The sequence below is a fragment of the Stegostoma tigrinum genome, chromosome 20 (genome assembly GCF_030684315.1).
Source record: "Stegostoma tigrinum isolate sSteTig4 chromosome 20, sSteTig4.hap1, whole genome shotgun sequence".
NCBI lineage: Eukaryota > Metazoa > Chordata > Chondrichthyes > Orectolobiformes > Stegostomatidae > Stegostoma > Stegostoma tigrinum.
In genome coordinates, this window is record NC_081373.1 from 50,757,268 (window position 1) to 50,777,633 (window position 20,366).

The 20,366-nt window shown below is 40.8% G+C and overlaps 1 protein-coding gene across 2 annotated transcripts in view; it reads right to left on the bottom strand.

Annotated features, from left to right (window-relative positions):
- Nucleotides 1-1,107: 1,107 nt before the first annotated feature.
- ccdc6b (coiled-coil domain containing 6b) overlaps nucleotides 1,108-20,366 on the bottom strand; it is a 68,665-nt gene continuing 49,406 nt past the window's right edge. For both annotated transcript variants that reach the window (XM_059653158.1, XM_059653159.1), the window contains exons 6-9: nucleotides 18,082-18,238; nucleotides 16,335-16,435; nucleotides 14,292-14,416; nucleotides 1,108-7,529 (exon numbers count right to left, since the gene is read on the bottom strand). In XM_059653158.1, coding sequence (XP_059509141.1) covers nucleotides 7,335-7,529; nucleotides 14,292-14,416; nucleotides 16,335-16,435; nucleotides 18,082-18,238 — 578 coding nt within the window. In that variant the 3' untranslated portion in view covers nucleotides 1,108-7,334. The remainder of the gene's footprint in view (nucleotides 7,530-14,291; nucleotides 14,417-16,334; nucleotides 16,436-18,081; nucleotides 18,239-20,366) is intronic.

The following is a 20,366-nucleotide window of genomic DNA, read 5'->3' on the forward strand; positions in this document are numbered from 1 at the left end:
TCTTTACTGGTGATGGCCAACCTCATCACCACTCCTTGACATTCAAAGGGGTCACTATCACCGAATTCCCCCATTATCAAATCCTTGGGATTACCATTGATCAGAATATCAACTGGAGTCACCACATAAACAGTGGCTAAAGAAACAGGTCATAGGCTGGGAATACTGCAGCAACTAACTCACTTCCTGACTCCCCAAAATCTGTCCATCATCTGCAAAGCACACGTCTGGAATATAATGGAATGCTCTCCACTCGCCTGAATGGGTGCAGCTCCAATAACAAGCAGCTTGACACCAACCAAGGCAAAACAGGCCACTAGATGGACATCCCATTGACAAACATCCAAGCTCTCCTCCATTGACATTGACTTACAGTATTAGCGATAAGATACACTACAGAAATTCACCAAAGGTCCTTAGACAGCACCACTTTCAACTAAAACAAGGGCAGCAGATACATGGGAACAGCATCTGCAACTTTCTCTCCAAACTGCAACATTGAACAGAACCAGTTTTCTTGAGAAGTAAAATGTTTGCATGACATGACTACATTTAACTCAGAAGTTACAAATTTTTCAAAGTGTCTCCAGAATCTGTAATTGCTTTACAAATATTTAAAAGTGACTTCAAAGTCTGCATTGATTGTAAAAGGGATCCACTGTAACTTTCGTGGATATGAAGAAATATTCGAGGCTCATGTGATCTAACAAAACATGGCCTGGAAGATGTACAAAACAGAGGTTGGACAGATGCCGTGCTGACTCCCAAGAGTGTGTTGCAGGAAAAATACAGCCAGAGGTCTAACACAAAAGCGGCATACAGTTGCCGACAGAGAGACAGGTGGAGGAACACAAAAATCTTGCGAAAATAGCGCATTGAAGCAGTCCATTACCTCATAACTTTGATTAAGTTTTAATATTTAGGAATAGCTTCGTTCTAACTACATAAGGAGTCCTGAAATAATTTCCACCGATTTCATCTCAACCCTGCATTCTATAGCTTACTTGACGAACTACTGGTAAAGCAAACGCATCAGTGCATTAACTCCTTCATGAAAAGCTGCCAGAATCCCATTTGTTATTTGAACATAAGGTTCTACATATCGGGTTTGTACAAAGCATTTTATTAGCATTTTCAGTTACAAGAAAACAATGATATTGTACATGGGTTTTCTTAATGTGGTGTCCGCTACCTAAACTTAGTTATTTTGAAATAAAACTAGAAGTAGTTCTACACGGCTCAGGTTCCTCTACTTGAGGTTTGAAAAATAATTCACCACAATTAGCAAATTTCAGATCAATTAACAGGGGACAAACATTTGGGTTCAGACACATTTCCTGCTGTAAAGCTCAGTACTTAATAAAAGGTGCGCGCATAAATGGGCCAAACACTTCTTAGGCTGAACGAAAATGCACATGTAAATGAATGCATTATTTCCACAAAAAAATTTGACGTCATCTAATCAAAAAAAGGCACTTCTGTAATATTTATCTATAGAAATGTAACTAGCCCAAATCAGACCTTAGAAAGCAGGAGTAACTATGTAGAACCAATTATTTCATTGTTTGCTTTATGAAGTCAACCATAAAAGATAGCCCTTGAAGTGATTTTTGTAAATTTGTGAAGCACCTAAATAATCTTTAGATTGTAAACACATCGATTTAAAATAAACCATAATATAAACTACAATCAAATCTTACACAATGTTTTGTTTGCTACTGTAAACACTCAAATGTTTCCACATGTCAGAATTTGTTTGTTTTCATCATGTAATTCAGAAGTTTGGGTACAGTATACTAAAGATTGTTTCAACTTGGATTAAATGTGAATCAAAGCAATCAAAGAACAACTTCCAGAAATTTTCCCCAATCTTGCATTTATCTAATGTATATTATGTACACAGATATAAGATCGCTACACATTCAGATTTACCAAAAGAGGAATAGAAAACAAGGGGGGGAAATTAAAAAGTTTTGAGACTTTACTTCCTAAGCCAAGGTGTGACATTGTAATCACTTAACTCAAAGACGTGGACACAGTTCTGGCGTTTAAGCAAAAACAAAATTACTGAACTTGTTAAATTCTAGTAATAATGACATTTATGAATTGGCATTTGGAAGGCAATGGTGCAATCTGGAATAAATCTGAGTCAAGTTCTTTAAAAAAAATGCAGGTGTACAAAGCAATGCAAGCACACAGAACTAATATGGTTGAGATATTTCAAGTCACTGAAACAAAGTGGAATTATGCTTATGTTTATACTGAGAAGAGGAAGAAATTAGGACTCTGCAAAACAACTATACGTTTAAACATACTTTCTAAACACACGTAAATGTTGCAGCTCTCTATCTACCCTCAGAAGTAAAGTTGCTAATTAAATGAAGGTTGCTATTTAACCTGACATCGAAGAGGAGGCAGTTAAAGCTCATGGCTAAAAGTATCAGGGAATATTGGGAGAAGGCAGGATTAGGGTTTTGAACTTGACAAACAGCCATCAAAATGAAGAATGGCAAAACAGACTTGAGGGGGTTGAATGACCTATTCTGGCTTCTATCTTCAGCTAGTGTAGGAAATGAGCCTACGCTACTGGCATCACTATGCATCACAAACCAGCCATCCAGTCAACTATCCAAACCAGCCCCCACAACGAAATTTTAGCTACAATAAATCATTTGACAGAATATTTAGGTTTTAGTTCAAATAGTATGCATGACAGCTGCAGATTTAAAATACCGTTCACCCAAAAGATTTTGCTCACTGCTAATGTTTCAAGGGAAGATTTTCCTTCAGTCTACATCATAGTGCAGAACATAATGAACTGGAAATTAAAGATGAGAGATAATGGGAACTGCAGATGCTGGAGAATTCCAAGATAATAAAATGTGAGGCTGGATGAACACAGCAGGCCAAGCAGCATCTCAGGAGCACAATGAACTGGAAAATTTTATGAACTGGAAATTAAGACTGGGGCAGATTATAAAAGAAACAAATTTTATGACTGTCAATAGGCAAGGACAAGCTGAAATTAAAACAGAAATCAGCGATTAGGTCATTATTGAAAATGTCTTTTGAAAACAAGTCCTAATTTTCTGGACTTAGAAGTAGACACATGGGCTTGCATATTCTAGTCTTCGGAGAAAGCAATTATCACCGTTCAAATATGAAACATACTGTAAAGCCCTTTGGAGATGTCCTGTGAATATAAGACACACTACATAAATGCAAGTTGCTTTGCTTTAGAATAAACAATGCACAGAAAGTGGTACATTCTGAAATGCAGCAATTCCCATCCATTCTATTCTGCCCTTCAATCTGAAGCAGATAATTGTCTTATACACCATTATTGGACTGCATTTACCAAAATTTAAACTTTTAGATTCAAGATCAATGTAGAAACTAGTGTGTACCATTGGAGTGATTGTGCTGTTCTCAATATGCAATTGCAAAGATTAATTAACAATTAGGTTAGTCAAACAGATATCATGTCAACTGTCAGGAAAAATCCACCTCTTTCACTAATGTCATTTAGGGAAGGAATCTACCATCCTTACCTGGTCTGGCCTACACGTGACTCCAGACCCACAGCAATGTGGCTGATCTTAAGTGCTCTCCGGGCAATTAGGGATGGGAATAAATGCCGGCCCGGCCAGTATGGCCCTTGCCCCGCGGATAAATTTTTAAAAATCCGTTTTTACTTAGGTGACAAAAACAGAAAAAACATTGAAACCTATAATAAAGGAGCTATTTTAATACTGGTGGTTAAAGTACCATTACTGAAAAGTTTGGTTATTTTTGTTCCATGTACTCCAGTACAAAGTCTCATCAGCATACTATTATGGTTTAAAAGCAAATTATGCATGTACCACAATGAGTATTAATGCCAGCTCAATTCTTAAACATTGAGATCAAAGGCATACATCACTGAACGAACCATCTCATTATGTTATCTGGAACCCTCTCCACTGGGCTTGGGTCAGTAAGCCCAATACTACAGATGGGAAAGCTCACTATAGAAAATCTCACTATTCCCTCTGTAAAGTTGAGGCCAGAAGACCAAATAGTTCAATGACTAGCCCGAATAACAATACGCAGATTGTTCAACATTACTATCTTCAGTTGTCAAACCAGACTGTAGTTAGATTAGAGGTTCCAATTCTTGGACAGAAAATTATTCCTGTAAACCATCATGCCAAGCAACCAATTGTGAACAGTCCTTGCACCAAACAGCCAGACTGAAAGGCCTTGAATCTTTCCTCCATATTTTCTGTAAGACCACCATGGGAACCATGTTTAATATCAAAAAGGAAAAAAAAAGGATGACAGCCTCATATCTAAACTGAACTCAGAGGCCTCCCTAATGTCAAAACCGACAGCTCGTTATTACCGCATGCCAGAATGACTTTCATAACAAGAATTAAGGCTGGTGAAATTAAATTGTTTTAGATGAGAAGTTTGCGATCAGATTAACACAGACATTGAGATATGAAGAGAAGAGAAAGATTACCACTGTGACCAGTTCATATTTGTTTCTTAACTTTTAAAATCATTGATATCTTCCAGTATTTTTCGACCAATTGACAATTGAAACTGACGACTCACGGTTACATCATAACCAGAAGGAGTATGCTGAATTGCCCCTCTGCTAATGTGGCTTGTAGGTAAAACAGGGTAATAGATAACATGACTCTGTACCATAGTCTTATTGGAGGATAAACCCCCTACACAGGCAGTGAAATGTTACAACGGATAAGTGTCATTACAAGGGTTTGGACACCGATAGATCCCAAATAGATTACAAATCTAACCTGAAACAAGTGGTTCACCTCTCATTGCTCACAGGGGGATAGGTATTATCTAAATTGCACAATTGTGAGGAAGCTGCCAACTGATTATTAAATTTCCTCTGCCAGAATCATGAGAAACAAACATGCTCCAGTGCTCTAAAACATCAGAATTTGGGTCATCTAATACTTGGCCAGTTAAACATCTGTACTGTAGATTGATCATACATGTTTGGGGGCGGGTGATTCTGAGGGTAGAGCCAACAAGGAAGTGTTTGGTGTGAACTTTCCGATGATGATGGTCGGAGCATTGCATCTTTCAAAATCCTGGCAGTAAATTCTGCACTCCTGCACCAACTTTAATAGTGCACAAAGTAAACTTTTAAACAGTTCAGATTTGTAGTTTCCACAGCAAGAAACAGTTGGATTTTGCATTATGATCCAGAAGACCATGGCAGAAACCTCATAAAAGGCCAATTTTGTCTTAGTCACAGTAGACCTTAACCATAGCCGAGATTGGTCTCAGTACCCAAAGCTATATATAGTACATAAAAGTAACCAAACTATTGTACACTAGAAATTCACAAGCTGATCTTATTTGGATATGCTGTACCAGTCATTAAATTAAATCAGCTTCCTTCAATACACCAGCCTTAGGAGTCTGGGGAACTACAAGCTACTTCTCTGCATTAGTATCCTTGAAGGCTGGGGGTTTACTGAACTTGGCAAGCATTCCAGGCTTGATGGAACAATGTTTTAAAATGCTCAGTATTTATATGGTGAATATTAACAGTGAATTGACAGCATACTTGGCAAAATTGGGACACTGTAACTGAACTTCATTTTGCTCTCAACTAACATACACAGGTAGAATTTCAGTCAGGAGTCAGCTGATAGGAATCAGGGCAAGAAATCAGGTCAAGTGTCTCTGCCACCTAAACTCATCTGGACAATCCCAGCTGGCTGCCTTGGCTTTGAGAAGTTACCTCACAGAGACCAAAATTGGCACTTGGAGCATAAAGCCTCAGTGAAAGCACACCAGCCCAGTATGATCAGTTAAACAAATATCTAGGTTTGTTATAAGCAATGCTGCAAAACGCAGGGTTTACATAAACAGCTGGCAGCTACCTGTTCTCTTCAGACCCTTCTCTCCAGCATGGCATTTCTCTTTTTGTTTCAAAAAAGGACACTTTACATTTTGATGCTGCTGCAAAGTCAAACCGAACAATTTATTTTTGTTGGATGAACGGAAAATTATAGTTGCGGTTGCTCCCTTTTATACAGTGTACCAGTTTATATTATTGAAGCTTTCATTACAGCCAAGAACTTGCCCTCTCCGCAGCCTGTCCCTTAACTACCAAGCAATACAGAATTATTTGGCTACAATTGCATTATATCTAGGTAACTGGAAAGGATTCCATCTCAGTTAGCAGATTACACCACAATGCATCTGTTCAAAAACACAGTTACTTGTATTTTCAGTCACATCTTCAAACCCTAAGAAAACCGATTTGGCAGCAAATAAAAACTATTTGTTCTTTCAACATGGTACTTGAATTTGCAGGATTCACCAACATTTCAGCTGATGATTTCTAGTCATCACAAGCAGATATTTTACAGCAGGCAACATTCGCTCAAAATCAGCACAGCACACACCAGTTCGCTTGCCTAAATTATTTACCATCTACAAAGCCCACAGACATTAAAACCTAAGTTTACAGATTACATCAAAAATGGTTGATTGCTGGATTGAAATATGAAATGTTACTGATATTTCCTGTTGCCACAAGCCAAATCCATAATAAATTTGTTAATTAAACTCGGAAATGATCCTTGCCAAAATGGTTCTGATTTGCCAAAACTGGTTTTGCTGGGAAATAAAAGCAGTCTCAGCACTTGGCAGAAATTCAATACTGAATCTGTATTAAGCTTATATGCTATTTATTTGGATACAAATCATACCACCTGTAGACATTAGATTTAGTGATGGTGTTTGACAAGTCTGAATATTTCCCCTAAAACTCCATTGCCACTTTGTTCCAAAATGTAGTGCTAATTCTGTAAATGCTTGGCAAAACCCAACAAGACACAAAAGCATTAACACTGAAGCATAAACACAGCCTAGAAAAACAAGACACATCATGCTTGCAAGTACTGCAAAATTTGTAATGAAAATCATTGAAAGGTCTTCTTGTATAAGTGTGTGCGTGTGTTTTGTTTTACGAATCTGTGGAATGAAGCTTTGGAACCATCAGGACATTCAATCGTGTACTGTTATCACCAAATGGATGTGGCAGATATTTGAAGCAACAAGATGAAGGTTGTGTATGAGGTTCCAGTCAACACTGACAAAATGCAGTAAAATTAGTGTTGTGGACAAACAACACCGGCTGCCCTCCAGACAAACATTTACAACACAGTTAGCGGTGAAGCCTATATAATCTCAGTGCAAATAATTCAAATCCAAAAGATGCCAGTTAAGCCTTTGGCTTCAGTAAACTGCTTTAGGTCATCAGTCCACTCCGGGTGCCGTTGCTTCACAGCACGTGCGCTTTATGGTGGAGGCGGCGCAGGAGGATATGCTGAAGGCTGGGGATGGGCTGGCTGGGAAGTTGCACACTGAAGTGCTGGCTGGACTGGAGGTGGTGGCGGTGGCGGCAGTTGAACCACTGTCTGTGTGTTTGGGGAGGGCGGAGGTGTCGGACGTTTGAATTTGTCAGGGCTGTTGCTTCTTCTCGGGGAAGGCCTCTGCAAAACAAACAGACACATATAAGCTTAAGGACGTGGGGTTAGAACCGTACAGATCAAAAAACTTTTCCCAAAGTCACTTCAAACAGAATGCTGAGCTGGACGGACACAGCAGGTCAGAGGTCGGAGACATCAGAGAAGCTGACATTTCGGGTCAGGACCCTTCTTCTCCTTGACCCCATTTCTGAAGCAGGATCCCGACTCGAAACGTCAGCTTTTCTCCTCCTCTGATGCTGCCTGGCCTGCTGTGTTCGTCCAGCTCTACACTTACTTCAGGCTCCAGCCTCAGCAGTTCATACTATCTCTCACTTCAAACAGAATCTACCCTGCTGCCCAGAATTACTTACAAAAGAACAGCTCTCTGAAACTGAGAGGGGTTAAACCACAGGGATGTGTTGCAAATGATGCCACATGAACAAAAACATCTGAAAAGGTAAACAATTTCACTTCTTTTTCCATTAAAGTTAACTGCTGAATCTGCAAAAGCAAAGTGTACAGTTCCAGTATTAGTGAAGTAGAAGGTGAAGATTCTAAGAAAGGAAATTACTAATGGGAAGGCTAAGGCCATGAAAAACAATTGAAAGCAAAGGGAAAATATTTTGAAGTTCAAGGCTTGCTTGACCAGGAACTAGTGCAGATTAGCAAGTAAGGAGGCAGATATTTACATCACCTCGAGAATGTGTAAATACGGTGAGAGACACTGTGTGCAGTGAGAATGAGCGGTCAGCCAAAAGAATGTTGGCATCATCAAATCTGGAGGCTATAAACACAGAACTGAAGCTTTTGTCAGCGAACTTATGTTTGGGGGTGAGTGGCAATGTTGCAGAGACAGAAAGAGAAAATAGATAAATAATTGACCTTTGCAATAATGTAGATGGGTGGAAATAAGCTTATTAGAGGGTCAAATATCAAACCAAGGTTGCAAACAGCATGGTTCAATCTTAGGCAATTGCTAAAGAAAAGGACGGATTAATGGTATAGGAAGAGAGTCTGTGACAGGGACTGAAAAGATCCTTTCTTTATAATACTGAATTGGTGGAATGTTTTACTTTTCCAAATGCTGAGCATCAGACAAGCAGATAGAGCATGCGGGGAAGGGGTTAAGGAGCATGCATTATAACTAGGTCTAATCTTATATTCACTCAGAACAATACACACATTGCAAAAACATTTATCACAAAGCAACAGTGAAAATCCCAGTTTACACATCTTTCTGTCCAACTCCAAAATCTCCCTGCATAAACAATGTTAAACCTCTCTCCTCACATGAGCGCAACTCTCTACCAAAGCATATTGTTCATTCTTATCCATTAAACCCACTATCGTGTTAAAAACCACTGTTCCACCTCTTGGCCTTTGTGTTTCAGTGGAAATAACCCCAACTGTCATGTCTTGAAGCAGTTGCAAGACTATGAAGAGGCCTGTGTGGAACACAATCCAAGGAAACTCTCAACTCAGTGTTAAGCATATTGGTCAGGTTGATGAAAGCAGTGGAGACTCTAGTTTTGAGACTGACATTTTCCTTGGATTTGTATGGCAACAAAGACAATGTCAGATGCTCTTTCAACAAGGTCCGTAGCAGATGCTGCACCTCTGGATGGATTTCCTTAGCCATAGCAGAATTTGTGCTGTTTAGGGCAAGAGTGCGATGTTCCAATCCCTCCCACAGGATGACTGCAGGGTCTTCTGTTGAGCAAACCCTGACTAGCGTCGAAAATCTCAGCTGAAATACCAGAGACATGGACTTTGTTGTTTTTCATCTGTCCAATTGTTTGAAGCAGCTCTGATTTATGGTGGTTCAACCATTGGTTCTACTACAGGATAGCAGAGATAGCTTGGAGAGCATCAACTGCCATTGCGGTATTACAGGTTGAGTTCATGAGTCCACATGTTCTTGTCCTTCCTGAAGCCAGCTCCACAAGCATTCAAACAAACTCTGACAAAATCAATTATAATTAACAGGACACAGGATGGAAGTAAAGCACCTCTCTCGCTAGGTCCAGTTTTCTCAAGTCTCAAACAGCACCGTTCCGCAGGAAGGACAAAGAAAACGGCAGAGCCACAGACTCTCCATGTGCAGCAATACTTTAGTGAGGGGAGCTTGCTATCAATTGCTCAAAACGGTGACAAGGTACATCACACAGAATCCTAACGCCTCAACAAGACCAAGCTTTGGCAGGGAAAAAAAGCAAGTCTGCACTCTAGGTCTGAAGAAGGGTCACTGGACCCAAAATATTAACTATGCTTTCTCTCCACCAATACTGCCAGGCCTGAACTTTTCCCACAATTTCTATTTTTGTTCCTGCACTCTGGGTCTCTTGAGATATCCTGTCCGTGTACCCAAAGATCTAAGGATCAAGTATCAGCCTAATCAGCTACATGAAGAAACGTACAGACAACATCCTCAAACTCAAGCAGAGTCAAGCTGACATCACCACCATCATCATAGACTGAAATTGTAGATTCACTATCTTCGAGTAAATCGCAATCCATGTCCTTATTCCTGGATTTTTCTAAGCAATATTATGAAACATTATCAATCACCTTTTGAATATCCATTTCAGTCTTGTGACGTACCTGATCAGTCACCTCTTCAAAAACATTAATTTTTCAAACAAGACAAACATTTCAACAAAGCTGTCCTCACTCGCCTAAATGCAAGCATGTCAAAGTGCCCTCAGATTTTGAATACGAAAATACCAAATGAAAACCTGCTTATCCTCCCTCTTTTTCACAGGTACGTCAACAAATCTGTTCAAGTTCAATGCCGCGATGTATATGTTTGAGAACTAAAATAAACCAACATTGTAGTCAAAGTTTCTGCCATCTCCTCCCTAAAAGCATAACAATAAAGCTCTGACTTTGTTTCAAAAGAATGAATTCTTCTGAGTCAACTCAAAAATTTTCCGTATCCTTCTACATTTTCACCTCTTACTTAAAAAAAAAACTGACTTAATATTTAATATTCTACTCTCATCTTCCACAATTGTATTCCATTCTAGTGGTCTTTGTTTTAAATGCTTTTAGAAGTACATCCTTTTATATTTGCTAGCCTTGTATTTTATTTCTTCTAAGCCCAAAATTCTCATCTCCATAATACAACCTTTATATTCATGATAGCTTTTTCATTATGTTTGATTAAACATCATAGCTTGCATCCATTTACCTCAATCCCTTGCAGAGCCCCCTAATCACTTTATGGGGTGTTGTGTTTTGTTCTCAATCCATTTAACATTAATAGAAATTTATAAGAATTATTGCTACAATGAATTAGCTGTATGGAACAAAGAGGCCACTCTTTCCTCAATTATTCATCTGTGTCACATCATTTATTAAACTTTCATTGCATTTCCCAAAACTACAGACAGCCTTTCTGGATAACAAGCAGACTAATCTCAGGAGCAATTCTGAAAGCATTACACAAACTTTCCCTATGGAAACTATTGTTTCCATACTTAGAGAAGGTTACAAATGCATGAGAAGGAGAGCAGAGGGGTTCAGTCAGCTGATTCCTGGGGTTATGCAGAATGGTTGGACACGTTAAGCCTGCATCCACTGGAGTTTAGAAGAATGAGATGCGATCTCATAGAATCAAAAGATTCTGAGGCGACTTGACAGCACTGATGATGAAAGGATGTTTACCCTTAAGGGAGATACAGTAAATGAGGCAGTTTAAATATAAAAAGGGTCCCCCATTTAAGACTGATGAGGAGAAATTCTCTTCTTTGAAATTTAGTCTGTGGAATGTTTCTCCCAAAACAGCAGTGAAGGTAGCGTCATTTAATGTTTTTTAAGATTGAGCTAGATAGATTCTTGACCGACGATGAATGGAAGAGCACCTTTCTTTGAGGAGGAAAGGGAACAAATGATATCTAATTGGTCATAATGATAATTGGTCACATGGAAAATCTACCCCTCTTGGTCCAGAAACACCTCAGTGGATCTCTCTCCCACTGCAACCCACTGGTGACTTCCTCCACCCTGAAGTATATTGCCTCTTCATAGGATATGTGGAACAGTCCCTCTTCCACTGTTCCACTTAGACCATCCCTCACCTCTTCCCTCACGACATCAATGGCTGTATCGCGCTCCCCTGAGGAGCTTGAACAGTTTATGAAGTTTACCAACACCTTTCACCCCAACCTGAAATTCACCTGGACCATCTCGGATACCTCCCTCCTCTTCCTGGACACCTGTTTCCATCTCTAGTAACCATCACAACAACGACGTCTATTTCAAACCCACCAACTCTCAGAGCAACCTGGATTGTATCTCCTCTTACCCACCTACCTGCAAGAATTTGATTCCTGAACTCCCCAATTCCTCTACCACATCTGCTCCCAAGATGGAGTTTTCCACTCCCAGACATCCCCCTATTTCAAGGACTGTAACTCGCCCCTTCCAGTGATCAAAAATGCCCTTAACTGCATCTTTTATATGAGCTGCACCTCTGCTCCTGAACCCCCATCCCCCAACAAAAAAAAGAGAGTCTCTCTCACTGGTCCTTCACATACCACTTCACCAACATCCGCATCCAGTATATCATCCTTCACCACTTCCACCACCTGCAATTCAACCCCAGAGAGATATTTCCCTCCTGACCCTAATTTGTCTTTCATAGAGACCACTCACTCCATGACTCCCTCACCCACTTCCACACTCTCCATTAACCCCACCACACCTGGCACCTTTCCCTGCACTGCAGTTGGTACTACATCTGCCCCTACACCTCCCTCCAAGGCCCAAAATAAATTTTCCACGTCCAACAGGGGTTCATCTGTACATCCTCCAACCTAGTCTACTGTACCCATTGCTCCCAATGTGGCCTCGCGCAGACTCGGGGACTGATTCATGGAGCACGTGCACTCAGCATGCGACACCACCTCTCGGTCACTAACCATTTTAACTCTCAATCCCTGGGTGACATGTCCATCCGGGGCCTCCTCCAGTGTCACAATGACGCCACTCGCAAACTGGAGGAGCAGTACCTCATTCTGCCTCGGAAGCTACAGCCTGCTGGCCTGAACATAGTATTTACCAGTTTCAAAATTGCATCACCCCCACCGGCCTCATTCCACGTCCAACCCTCCCGCTCATCCCTGCCTCCTTGACCTGACGTAACCTGCCCATCTTCCTCCCCACCTATCCACCCCACCCTTCCCACTGAACAATCCCCACTAACCCTTACCCGCATCCACCCATCATCACCCCACCAACCTTCCCCCAGCCTCACCCCCTCCATATCCCGAGACTGCGACTCCTTGTCCAAGACACCACTGCCAGGAGACCAGCACCCTTAGATCCAGTTTGTCCAGCCGTGTCAGAACTTTATTTCGATGAGATTTGTTGTGAACCTTTCAGTCATCCCCGGAATCTCTCTGGTGAATCTTCATTATACTCCATCTATGAATTTCTCTAATATTTTGTTATATTACTCCATGTGAACTTGCCAGACCCTTATCCTTTCCTATCCTCCCCACCTCCTTGATTTAATTGATCAATTAAATATTAAATAGCTGCATTCCACAAATCAGCTTTGTTCAGTTTTCAAGCAAATCTATTTCCAAGCAGAGTTGATACCTTTTCCTTACTATTTAATTTTGCACCCTTTCACAAGCACTGTCCTTCAAGAATCAAGATACTAACGTAAATAAGCTTGCCCTAAAATAAGCATTTCCCTTAATATTGTTGGACAAGGTGGTTATGGTTTATTTGAGGTCAGTGTTCTTGGTCCCAGTACATCATTGGAGGATTTTCTCACGCTGGTGTCTTGGGATAATGGGATTTTCAATTCCTTTGTCAGTGATCCGCTCGCCATCACAAAATCAGAAATGGTGATATTTGCTAGTGATTAGATGCTCAGCCTCGTCACAACTCCTCAGACAGAAGTAATTGCCACACACAGCGAGACCAGTACAATATTCTGACTTGGGCTGATATGCAGCAACTGCATCACGCAAATGGTAGAATCTATTTTGAAGAAGAGAACTTAACCATCACTTCCTGTTATTCAACGGCATTACCTTCGTTGTATCACCCATGAACACCACCCGATACATTCCCAATGACCAGAAACTGAGCTGAACTGGACCAGCCATACAAATAATGCAGCTACAAATCTGCTTGGGAATTTTGGTGACTCACTGAAAAACTCCCCAAAGCCTGCCCACAGGCTGCGACGCACAAGTCTGGAGTGTGACGGAGTTGCCGACACTAGCCTGGATGGGTACGGCTCCAACACCACTCAAGAAGCTTGATGCCATTCAGGGCAAAGCCTGCTTGAGTAACACCAGCCTAAACATCCAATCCCTTGATCACCACCTTCAAAAACTCTCTACAGCAAATCATCAAGCCTCTTTCAACAGCATCTTCCAAACCTACAATTTCTATCAGCTAGAAGCTAAGGGCTTAAGTTGCATGGGAACACCATCACATACAATTTCTCCAAGTCATTCATCAGACTGACTATAATCACTGTTCCTCCCTTCTTATCGAGTCAAAATCACAGAGCCCTTTCAGGACTGCACTGGGCTACAGCTACTTTAACACTGATTGCAGCTTTTCAAGAAAGCAGCCCTCCAAACCTAAAAGCAATTAGGAACGGGCAATAAATGCTGGTCTTGCCTTTGACGCCCATATTTCACGCAAGGATTTAAAAAAACTCTAGTTTTGTATGAACTGCTCCGGTGATTAGTTAGTTATCCCTCTGCCATGCAGAAAACTATATACAAGCAGACCTAATTCACTAATTTCTTAACTCACCGCAATGCCATGTGAAGTTCCCATATGCTGTACATGAAGACCAGGTGATGTGTAATAGGACATTCCAGCACGAGTCAAAGTAGTAGGTGGAGTGAAACCAACACTGTGGCTTGCATAAGATAGTCCTAGAAAGTATTCACACACAGCTCTGGTTATTTTCCATTAACTGCTTTGAGCTGAAATACAATCCAAATTTTATTTGCAGAAATGTTATTAACTTCACAAACACAACAGGTACAGCGGATGCAGTATACCACATTGGGAGATGTGCACAAGCATTGCTATTTTGGAATGCCTTTTCTAACATTACGATTAAAACAGCAAAAGGCTCTGTGGTAGTGAGAAGTGGGTACCAACTATTTATAATTTACAGCAATATCTTGCATGAAGGGATAAAATGCTTGTATTTAAATTTGCTGATGATACAAAGGTACCTAAAAATGAGGTGACAATCTGCTGAAACGACCAAACAGGACTTGCACACCAAACAGCGAAAGCAGTGATAGACGGAGCTAAGTGACTCCACGCCAATGGATCTGATCTAAGCTCTGCAGTCCTACCACAACCAGCCATGAATGTTGGTGGATATTTAAACAACTCACCAGGAAGGGAAGGCTCCATAAATATCCCCATCCTCAATGATGGAAAATCCCAACACTCTCCACATGAGCTTCATGACTAAATACTTTTCTCTCATTCTTTGCCTGTAATCCTGCACATTATTTCTAAATAAACTTATGAGGAAAGGCTGAGGGACTTGAGGCTGTTTTCATTAGAGAGAAGGTTGAGAGGTGACTTAATTGAGACATATAAAATAATCAGAGGGTTAGATAGGGTGGATAGGGAGAGCCTTTTTCCTAGGATGGTGACGGCGAGCACGAGGGGGCATAGCTTTAAATTGAGGGGTGAAACATATGGGACAGATGTCAGAGGTAGTTTCTTTACTCAGAGTAGTAAGGGAATGGAACACTTTGCCTGCAATGGTAGTAGATTCGCCAACTTTAGGTACATTTAAGTCATCACTGGACAAGCATATGGACGTACATGGAATAGTGTAGGTTAGATGGGCTTGAGATCGGTATGACAGGTCGGCACAACATCGAGGGCCGAAGGGCCTGTACTGTGCTGTAATGTTCTATGTTCTATGTTCTAAACAGCATAAAGCCATTTTTGCGCACTCCGCTTTGAATGCAGAATGAAGTGGCTTCTAGCTCCCTCTGGTGTCATAATGCTTTAAAGACAAGTTAAAAAACGTACCGCTTAAACCAGCAAAACTCAACTGAACAATGTTGCACAAGGTACGATATCAAGTAGAATTCAAATTCAGCCCCTCCCAAACACAAACATCAGTTTACTATTGCAACTGTCATGAACATCACTTTACAATGTAATCAGTGTGTGAGAATCCTTTTGTTAAAGAGGAAAAGTTCTCCCTCAATACAAAACGAATCCTCTTAGGAAAGTGATTACAAATATTACGAGTAAATATGATACACTATTTAATTCCAAAAATTGTTAATTCTGCTGCCTCACCACCCTCGCCCACCCCCCAACAATCCCAGGGGTTCCACTGTTACTCGCAGTCCACTGACAGCCTGCCAAATGTGAACTAAACTGCATCAACAGATTGTTATTATAGTAAACTCTGGTCATTAACCAAAATCAGGAACTGTTGATTGATGTCAATTCCAGTACTGAAGAGTCACTGGACTCAAAGTCAACCGTTTTCTTCCCAGATATGCTGCTAGGCCAGTGTTATCACCACTCTCTGTTCAGATTACTGCAAATTGTTAGTCTATTTCCCACTAATGAGTATGAATATCAACTCAGAATCCCTAGCCACCAGGAATTATGCATGACATCTTTTCTGCACAGCTCAGGCGTTACAAGACAACTCCCCTGGCCACTCGGCCACCTGGAATCTTTTCTCTTTGAACTTTTAGATGGATACTATTCTCTGCTTGTCTAGAAGAATGCATTATTGGGAGTCAAGAACAGTTAAAAATTCTTAGTTCAAGTAACTGTATCAAGTTTAATACATACCAGGAGATATTGGCCTGCTGGAACTTGGAGATGGCGTGTAAGGAATAGGGCTGGATACAGTGCGAGGTCTAAGTCCCTGTGCAGACATCTCATTAAAATATCTGGAAAAACATGAAAACTGACTAAGCCACCACATATTACACAAAAATCAGAAGTATTAAAGTGGCTCAGTGGTTAGCACTGCAGCCTCACCAGCACCAGGGACCCGGGTTCGATTCCATACTCGGGTGACTGTCTTTGTGGAGTTTGCACATTCTCGCCGTGTCTGCGTGGGTTTCCTCCGGGTGTTCCGGTTTCCTCCCACAGTCCAAAGATGTGCAGGCTAGGTGGATTGGCCATGCTAAATTGCCTGTTGTGTTCAGGGGTGTGCGCTATAGGGGGATGCTTCAAGGGGCCGTGTGGACTTGTTGGGCCGAAGGGCCTGTTTCCACACTGTAGGGAATCTAATCTAAAGACTCGGCCTACAGAAATGATCAAAATGTCTCATTTACTGTCAAATTCCTCGAACAAAATGTTCAGTAAATTTGCATCTTGATTTTGAAACTGATAATAATGTGAGTTATTGCACATCATTAACCACCACAAAAACAGCAAGCTGCACATCTGGGACCTGGCGTGAAGAATCAACAGCGTGCACCACATCTTACCAAACAATGCATGAAGTACATGGCAGTTCTTTCATAATGGTTCAGAGACATACAATCCATCTGCTTATACGCAAAAAAGCATATTGCTACAACTGCACACGGGAAATTCCACTTCAGGTTTTTTTTGGGAGATATTGAACTTTTTGCTGTAATGTGCAACACCAGAATAGGCTCATGTTTTATTGAATGCTTGTTATCTCAAGTCACCCGTTAATAAAATCAAGGCTATCTTGCATAAATATTACATAAGAATGATGCAACCAACTGATTCCTTTTTATCCATCCCTGAAACACCTGTCACTGAACCAGCAAAAGAATCAGCAAATCCTGTGGTTATTTGAACATCTCAGTCTAATTCTCTATAAATCCGAGGCTGCGTTCAGCCATTCATTTATGCAGCTCTTACATGATAAATAAATTTTGGAGGAAGACTGCCATATATGATGCAGGGAGGAGGAAATTTAATTCAGTCTGCATTTGTACTCAAAGCTTGCCAATTCTGAAGGGGTTGAAGTTGTTTCAGAGATAGTAGGAACTGCAGATGCTGGAGAATCCGAGATAACATGGTGTTGAGCTGGATGAACACAGCAGACCAAGCAGCATCACAGGAGCGGGAAAGCTAACATTTCGGGCCTAGACAAGAAGGGTTTAGGCCCGAAACATCAGCTTCCTGCTCCTGTGCTGCTGCTTGGCCTGCTGTGTTCATCCAGATCTACACCTTGTTATCTATTGCTAATTTTGAACCTTTGTTTCTGCCCACAATGATAGCACTTCAAAAGTGGTTCCTTTACTCAAGTGCTTTAATGTCTCATTCTGTTCCTGCAGTATAACAAGCACATTTACATCTAAAATTTAGACATGTCAACATGATAAAAATCATTTTAACATCTTTCCCTTTCAATGATAGGTTCCAATAGCTCTAGGATTGCATAGGTTGCCAAAGTAGTGTAGATTCAGCCAGGCAGACCAGGAAGTTCCTTGCTTCAACTGCAACACATGCGGTTTAAAAAACTGAATTAAAATTGACCAGGAATTTTTGTTTTTGTTGTCCCATTGCATGTTAACTTTAATAAAAAAGAAATCTGAAAAGAAGCACAAACCTTTCATCATCCATTTCTAAGCTAGATTCGCTTTCTGACAACTGTCTGCAAAGGGCTTCTCTCCTTTCCATTTCTCTTTGTAGTTTTCGCTGGAGCCTCAGATTCTCTTCCCTCATGTGACGTTCCTCTTCTAAATACTGCGCCATTTTCTCCGTATCTGTAAATTTTGAAGTTAGTATCAGCTGAAGGTTGCACAAGGTTTGCGATTGAGAAAAGCAAAATAGGTTGGCATAACATCTCAAACTAAATTGTTTTCATTCTGACAGTTTTGCAGAGTCAAGAGAAATATCATGCACATGACAAATTGAAACTGCTAATGCAGAGGTGCAGGCAAGTGAGAGATTTAGAGATCCAGTGCACAATATAGAAACCATGTGAAAATTACTCAAGAACATCAGTACAAAGAAAAACTGATAAATTGCAATAAAGGCACATAAATAAGTGAACAAAATATCAAGTTCAAAGACACAAAAGGTGTTGGTTTGAAGCAGGACTGTGACAGGAACTACAGCTAAGCATGCACACAGCAATTTCCTGTAACACCAAGGTGATGTAGCACTGGTCAGTGTCCACCTCACTAAGAGGTTCTTCCGAAATGAGAAAAGAGCAGGTTTCTCAAGAGTCCTTATGGATTTGAACTGAATCATCTATTCTGACAACAGCGATCAGAATCTCTGATCTTTCAGAATAAAATCAACGGCTGATGCCTTGAAGGAACTTTGGAAAACAAAGGTGGTTGCCATTTTCATCCATTCGAGTGATAATGTTAGTCCGAACTGGGCAAATCGATTCCAGTTCCATTCCATTCCCTAGCTTTTTGCTGGTAGTACATGAAAAGTATTTTTTTCTCTATTATTTAGTGGAACATGGGCATTCTTGGACAAGATCAGCATTTGTCACCCATCCTCAATTGCTATTCAACTTTTAGCTGCCCTCTGAAGTGACCCAAGTAAGCTAGAGTCAACTACAATGCTGTGGATCTAGAATCCCATGCAGAATCCCAAACTATATTACTGAACCAGACAACTGACAATGGGTACATCATCACCATTAGACAAGGTGTTAATTCAAGATTTATTAAATGAATTCAAATTTCACTATTTGCAATGGATTCAAACTCATGTTCCCACAGCATTAATCAGGATCTCTGGGTTGCCAGTCCAGACACAATGCCACTCCACCACCCACAATTCAAACGGATCTTCATTTGTTAGAACCCACCAAGGGGCTGGGTTTGTTTTAATATTCAACAAACATAGGGCAGGGGAATTAATGAATTAAGAACTGCACCAAAATTTCATTCCATTCAGGTTTTGTGCTCAAGCGAATGGAACAAATGTCATTTCAGGCACCCTAGTGCTAAAATTGAGTATTAATAAGGCAAACAATTAGCCATAGAGCAAGGAACTCTTTCAATTTAGTGACAGCCCCAAAGAACACTTTTCCCAGATCATGACTCAAGAGATACTGGATGTGAGTTTGCTCGCTGAGCTGGAAGGTTAGTTTTTCAGACGTTTTGTCACCATTCGAGGTAACATCATCAGTGAGCCTCCGACGAAGCGGTGGTGTTATGTCCCGCTTTCTATTTATCTGTTTAGGTTTCCTTGGGCTGGTGATGTCATTTCCTGTTCTTTTTCTCAGAGGGTGGTAGATGGACTCCAAATCAATGTGTTTGTTGATGGAGTTCCGGTTGGAATGCCATGCTTCTAGGAATTCTCGTGCATGTCTCTGTTTGGCTTGTCCTAGGAGCTCCATCAACAAACACATTGGCTCCAAATCCATCTACCATCCCCTGAGAAAAAGAACAGGAAATGACATCACCAACCCAAGGAAACCTAAACAGAAATAGAAAGCGGGACATAACACCAGCGCTTCGGAGGCTCACTGATGTTACCTAGAATGGTGACGAAACGTCTGCAAACTAACCTTCCAGCTCAGCGAGCAAATCCGCATCCAGAACCTCAACCTGAGCTACAAATCTTGTCAAAACTCGAGAGTTACTGTTAAATTAGTGGCACGTTTATGCTACAAAGCCTATGTGACATCTAAGTAATGGCTGAAATGGCTTTGAATCCAGTGCGTGAAGGGGGCTAACCAAGCTTCTGCACCAACCAATTCCTGAAAACACATTCTTCTTTCTATATCAGTGAGACACAGTTTAACAAACAGTACATAGAACATAGAACAGTACAGCACAGAACAGGCCCTTCAGCCCACAATGTTGTGCCGACCATTGATCCTCATGTATGCACCCTCAAATTTCTGTGACCATATGCATGTCCAGC